This window comes from Morone saxatilis, unplaced genomic scaffold (genome assembly GCF_004916995.1).
Source record: "Morone saxatilis isolate NCDOM2014 unplaced genomic scaffold, NCSU_SB_2.0 Contig8, whole genome shotgun sequence".
Taxonomy (NCBI): domain Eukaryota; kingdom Metazoa; phylum Chordata; class Actinopteri; family Moronidae; genus Morone; species Morone saxatilis.
In genome coordinates this window covers 18,535,027-18,542,121 of record NW_023340257.1, presented here as the reverse complement: position 1 = coordinate 18,542,121, position 7,095 = coordinate 18,535,027, and the positions used below count along the sequence as shown (strand labels likewise).

The 7,095-nt window shown below is 36.1% G+C and overlaps 1 protein-coding gene across 1 annotated transcript in view; it reads right to left on the bottom strand.

The window, feature by feature from the left end:
* Positions 1-7,095, bottom strand: part of igsf9ba (immunoglobulin superfamily, member 9Ba) — a 67,372-nt gene that overhangs the window by 14,798 nt on the left and 45,479 nt on the right. The window contains exons 12-13 of the mRNA XM_035679401.1: positions 4,655-4,778; positions 1,960-2,135 (exon numbers count right to left, since the gene is read on the bottom strand). Of these exons, the coding sequence (XP_035535294.1) occupies positions 1,960-2,135; positions 4,655-4,778 (300 nt within the window). The remainder of the gene's footprint in view (positions 1-1,959; positions 2,136-4,654; positions 4,779-7,095) is intronic.

Genomic DNA, 7,095 nt, shown 5'->3' with positions numbered 1-7,095 from the left:
CTCCTAAATGTTACACACTGCACATTTAAATCATAATGGATCGGGTTGGTTTCAACCTAATTGTAAGTTTTTATAATTGAGTTCTTCACTGCTTAGGGTTTTCTAAGCATGTAGGAGAAACTAAGGTAGCAACTCTGGGCTACTGTATAAACATGGTGGATCGACTCCATGGAAGAGGACCCGCTCCCTCCCCTATAGATTTTATAGATAGGACTTTTTCCACTGAGTCTCACAGTTAGACTATATGGATTAGACTCAATGCACACACAGAGGACTTTGGGTGTGCCTTGATCTGTGAATGCCTTTATGCAACACCTTCACTTCTTAGTCCTTTCCACTGGTATAGTGGAAAATATACCTCCATCCTCTTCTTTTGCTGAGACATTGATTTTAAATACCATACACGTTTAATTCAATTTCTGTTCAGGCAGCAGCACACAAAGACTGAATTGGCAGCATGCCCTTGAGGCATGAGTTGGATTATAACACACAAGAATCTAAAAGATAAATACACATCAAAACATGAATTTCTTAACAGCAGCTGCATTCAGCTCGATTCACTGTGTAACCACTCACTAATACACCTTTCTCACGGCAAACATGTTGACTTGTCAAACACAAGTGGAACTAATAACATTAATAATGACGATGGTATTGTGCATGATAGTTTATTGGCACACCTAAATGTAACAGTGCCATCATTAAAGTCATTAGTTACACCTGTGACTCTCCTGCTATGGCAATTCAAAATATTTGCAGTGATTATTATCTATTGTATTGCTCAGTGCATTAAAATGTATCAGCTTGTCCCATCTCTGTGCTTGTGCACATTTTAATGGTTTTCTGACTCGCTGTCCACCTCCTTTCTTATAAGCCTAAAGATCCCAGCCACGTACATTAAAACGGCAGATAGAATCTTGTTTGCTTAGTCACCATTAAATTGATTTGATGGCTTTGATGTTTAATATTTGGGAGTTTCTTCTTTTAAATCCTGACAGGAGAGCGCAAATGGGATTAACAAGGAGGCATAAAGTCCTTGATTTATGAATAGTTGTAATCACCAACAGTGCATTATGGAGGTGGATGGAATTAAAGCAGTGTTAACATTTAAGAGATGATGCTTAACTGTGAATCCAGTCTAAACGTATTGCTTTCTCTGATGAAAGAAATATGTTAAATACATTCAAGGGTTTAGGTTTGGTTTCAGGCATTTTTACAGTTACTGTATACAGTTTAGTTTACTTCATCTTGCTGGTTTTTGGGTAAGGAAACTCATTAATTCTGTAGCTTTTGCTAAAGGTACATTTAAATCAAAAGTCAAAATATGATGACAATGAATACTTAATAAATAATATCATCAAAAAATAACGTTCATGCACCAATTTGTCTTAAAATCATGTATAGTTTCCTTGATAGTGATAATGCATAATCTTTTTCTTACATCTTTACATACTGTCGTGCTTTTGATTGATATATTGTCTTTTTAGAAGAATTTTAACTGTACCTGACTAAAATTCTGATTAAATTTAGATTATTTTTAAATCTGAAAACATACAGAGGAGGTGTCAGTACTTTCTGTCCTGAAAAAATGTCTGCAAGTGTTCCCCTCAGGCTCCATCCGGTGCCAACAACCTCCACCGACAAGGTATGTGGCCTGAGAGGCAAAACCCAAGGTGAAAAAAAAAAGACAGAACATCAGGAATTTGGACATCAGAGTACTTAGAGAGTTAATGATAATGAACCTGACACAATAAAAGTGAGGGGGATGCTCCCCTCAATCTCCAGTGGAAATTACGTCCTTATATACATTAATTCAAACATCACTAGAGGGCAGTATCTTCAATCCGTTTTTGCTGATATTATAAAAATTATAAATAGTGTTTCACTGCAACTCAGTGTGGGCTGATTCTGAAGTCAAGCAGCAAAATATGAGGGAGAAACCTTTGATTAAGTACCCACCTGCAGTGTTGACTGTCACAACTTCGCTGAATGGGCCGGTGCCCAGTTTGTTTTGTGCCAACACACTGAACTGGTACTCTGTCCCAGGCTCCAGCCCTGGCACCACCAACCAGGTTTGAGCACCAGAAACTGGCATCGAATGCCAGTCGTGAGGACCAAAGTCTGTTCTCTTTGACCTAACAACAGAAATGAGACAGAAAAACAGAAAAAATATACATGATTTCAGGATCACAAGACAGTTTTAAGTGAGTGGGGCCTGAAGGGTCTGGCACCGAATAGATATTCTCTGTTTCTTTTACTTGTCTTTCAAGCACTTCATGGTCTTGCACCAGCCTGCTTGTCTAATTTTCTTGCAGTGTATAAACCAGCACAGCCCCTCAGGTCCTCTGAGTCTTATAGTTGTTCCAGAGTGCAGGACAAAAACTTCTGGTGAGGCAGCTTTTAGTTTTTATGCTCTGAGGTGCTTTAACAGTCTGCCCGAGGATCTGAGATCATCAGTAAGCGTTTATATCTTTAAACATAAACTTAGAACTTTTAGCTTATACTGTAGCTTTTGATTACAGTCTCTAATGGCCCTTATTTATTTAATTTAATCTTTTGATATTAATTTATTAATGTTTTAAAATGTCTTAATCCCTGTTATCTATTTTATTTGATTTATTTATTTATTTATTTTATCTTTTTTATTGTTCCTTTATTCTATTCCTCTTATCTATCTTATTGGTTTTATTATTACATTTCCATTATTTGTATTTCTTGTGTGCATTAGTATCAAATTATTTTACTGTTTATATTTGTACTCTCTTATTATCAGCTTGTCAGCTTGTGTGAACTATACTATACTCGCTGCATGTCATCTGATATATAATGAGCAATAAAAGACATACATACATAAGAGTCTAATTCTGTGCATGATCCATTTTGATAAAGATACAGAAAAATAGAAATGCACGGCAAGAATAGCATATTGTCAATAATTTAGAGACCATACAAAATTTAATTTTCATCAAAACATGTTTTCTGAGGAGCTCATATCTTATTAAAGCTGCAGTAGGTCATTTTTCTAAAAATATTTTTTGTAATTTTTACTGAAACTTTCTCTATATCCTGACAGTATATAGTACATCAGACAAGTAATCCTCTGGATGATTGTAGTGCTCCTGGTGGCATTTTTTGCAAGAATCTACCAGGCCTCAGTAAAAACAACCAATCAGAGCAGAGAAAGACAGTTGATTGCTGAGTCTCATTCCCAGGGCATAAAATACAGACACTTTGGGACTCTGCGGATGAGATACAATAATCAACTAGCTTCGAGCCTCCAACCCAAAGCGACTTTATATGTTTCTTGGTTCTGTTTTATTGTTTTCGCCCAGGCCCGTTGGCTCCTTGCAAATGCCATTAGGAGCGCTAAAATGAGCCAGAGAAAATAGATTTTTTTTACAGATTATCTGTCTCGTGTACTACTGCCAGGACAAAGTGAAAATTACAGCAAATATGATAAAAAGCTATTTTTTTTTATAAAAGTTACCTATTACAGCTTTAAAAGAAGCCAACCTCCCCTGGCTCGCCTGTAGTTCACATGCTGACTAACCTGTATGAAAGTAGCTATACAAATTAAGTGTGATTGATTGATTGATTGATTGATTGATTGATTGATTGATATATAATGACAGTTAAATGAAAACAGGGTAATGAAATAAAACATTGTAATAGTCAGTCTTGAGCAGTAGCAAAGTAAGTGCCTGTACTGTCAACGTTGTCATTATCCTTTAAAACTGGCTATAAATGGTTTCGTCTGCAACTAGATTAAAATGTCCACATGTACACAAAAATGTCTGTGAAATGTGCATTGTTTGGTCAATACTACCTGTTTCAATTAGTCTGGTCAGCTTTACATTGTAAAGGGAACATTTTGTTCTTATTGGTGGTTTGCCAGAAATGTGAAGCCAATTCCTGAATCGAAAGCATTTAATGAAGTTTGATTTTTCACTTCAAATATTGACAACCTTCTAACTTTTTTGATTACTTGAATGATCCCTGTGGAAATAAGGTCACTTCAGCAAGAAAGTAGTAATCTAAAATTTACTTGTATGAATGTAAACTAACCTACTTTTGTCAGATATTGACAAGATCTATCTGTTATCAGTGCAGCCGTATACACCACAAGCCACTGATCTTTTGCTGTATTTACTGGGCTATAATGTGACATGTATTTAGCATATAATTATCTCTTACTAAAGTTATTACAGGGCTCATAATTTTATAGTTTCAACTCCATGTGAAACGTTATTCCACATAAGAAAAGTCGGAAATGTCCTTTTTCTAATTTTTACAGTCAACAAATAAATTTATAGAGGTACCCAGACAGATAATTCACTCACATGCATCAAAATGTTTAAAAAACGCTCTCTGTTCTGACTACAATGAGGTGCATATACACTCCATTACTTACTCAATACACACCATGAATTATGCACATATACATTTACTGAATACCCAGAGAAATATGCTGTCAAAACAATTCTGCTGCGAGCTTCTGATTGAATTTCATATTGCATCATCATCAGTGAAAAGGGGATGAAAAAAAAAACAAGCCTGCTCGTACTTTATGGCAAACTAGGCCGATAACCTCCAGGTAGTGTTTCCACATCTGCAGACTGCTGCCATTGATTTGAAGTTAAGTAAGAGCACTTACACTGGACCGTACCACACAGAGAACGTCTGTTCGAAGCCGCCATCATAACCTGGTTCCCAGGACACATTAGCAGAGGTTGTTGAGGGCAATACGTGGATATTGCCAGGAGCATGTGGGCTGGTGCCTGAGTGGTTTATAGAGACAGAGAGAGGGGATGAATTTAAAAAGTACTAATTTACTTATCAGATTTACAACTACTTACAATTATCGTTTAATATCATTTGCAGCAATGAAACTATACCTTTGAACATGCATAATGTATTAACATTTTATTCACATAACTTGTCATTATTTAAATCAGACTCTGGCTCATACTGATTGAGTTCATGTCACATTATGCACCACAAGTCAAACGAGTAGCATTTTGTTGGTGTTTTAGCCCCAAAATGCTGTGCTGCATCATGTGCCTGCCTGCTCTCGGGAGGATACTGTGATACTGGCTGAGGTGGTGACCAGTGTAAGGTCAAGTTCAAGAGCAGCAATGCTGTCTGCAGCTCTGCTCATCCCATCCACCTAACAGCTGTGCCATGTGGCCCGAAGCCGCTTACTTCTCACACTGGGATAAAAGAGAGACCTGAGCATGGTCTGAGGAGCACAGCTGTGACACCTGTCAGCTGAAGGTTGGTCACAGGCAGGCAGGCTGAGTGCTGCCAGCTGTGCGACAGTAACGACTCCAAAGGCACTGGGGCAGTGGGCTACTGGGGCAGATTTAGTGACCTGATCACAAAACCCAAACTTAAAGGAATAGTTCGACACACTTTCTTGTCTAGGTTCTGATGAAAAGACCACTCTCATATCTGCACATTGAATATGAAGCCTGTAGACGGTTAGCTTAGTAAGAAATTAGCATAAAGTAGCTCAGATTAAATAAATTAGAAAGACTGTGTCCTGAGTTCAACACTGACACATTGCGTTTTCCAGCCTTTTTGCAGGGACTAGTATAAAAGTATAATTGTAATTTATACACGTTATATATAAATCTATATGTCGAATTTCATATGTGCACATGAACATTTTATTAGTATACAAAAGTAACTGCATTTTCACTGCAGTGCTTAAGCCTTTTCTGCGTAATTTGAGTATTTAAAGCATGCTATCTTATTGTAAAGGACAGAAGTACAGTCCTAGATGTGTTGACAGCATAGATGTTGATTTAGCTGACTCACTCCAAAAGTAAAAAGTTAGATTTTTACTACTTTTACACCATTTAACTGAAAACATTACACAATCAATTGTATTAGTAATTAAAGTGCAATCTTAATAGAATGTTAGCAAAAAAAGTAACTCAGATGACGCTAGATATAACATGTTAATTAGTGAGCTTTAAAGGTGCTGGTATTTATGCTAAGCGGCTCTAGCTTCATATTTAATGTACCGATGTGAGAGTGGTATCAATCTTCTCATCTGACAGAATATGTCTCACAGTGCCTATTCCTTCAAACACATCTACAAGTCCTTTAAAAAGACAACAATATTGTAGTTTTAAGGAATACTCACAAGTACTGCTGTGCTCTTCCCTGTGCAACAATGTAATCATATAGCTCCTATATTTATCCATTTGTCTAGCCTACAGGGGTTTAATATTTGATCCTCAACAGATTTTCGATGGAGTATTCCTGTAACAGTCTGGACTAGAATCTGAAAATAACAAACAAATTTAATAAATGATTCCGCAGGGAAGAGCAATGTGTGTATAATGAGTGAAAGGAATGCCTGAAAGCACAAAGCATCCCCAAAACACAAGACTATTGTGCCTCTCATTGCTATGCATATGTATATTTTACATCATTCGCATAATTTCCCATAATAATCATGTGTCGATGTAGGATGTATTTGATCTGTATATATATATATATATATATAGTTACATATGTATATATTTATATTTTTTTGTGTTGAATGTTGTATATATATATATATATATGATAGTATATATATATGTTGTTTGTATAATATGTCATTTGTATATCATGGAGTGTGTAACGAAAATAATTTCCCTCTGGGATTATTAAAGTATTTCTGAATCTGAATCTGAATCTGAATGAGGCTAGGCACCTCTGGAAGCCAGTTCAGTGAGGCTTTGTGCAAAACATTTACAATGACATTTATCTTCAAAGTCTAAAAAGTGGCTGCTATCACTGCTGTAAAGACATTGTCACAACCTAAGCTACCAAAGGGCATAATCAGTGCTACAATCTCAAATTGGATCAGAGAACACTACAGTCATTAAGGCTACTTAAAGGCACCATGATTAGTTATTAAAATCTGAACCCTTCAGCTTGCATTATAGATATTAATAGATATCTACAATTATTATTATTATTTATATATAATTATAATAGATATAGATACTATAATAAATTTGAGGTCTTGTTGTACCACAACTTTTATACATACAGAGAATTTGACTAACAACTAACTAACAATGCAATCATGCATCT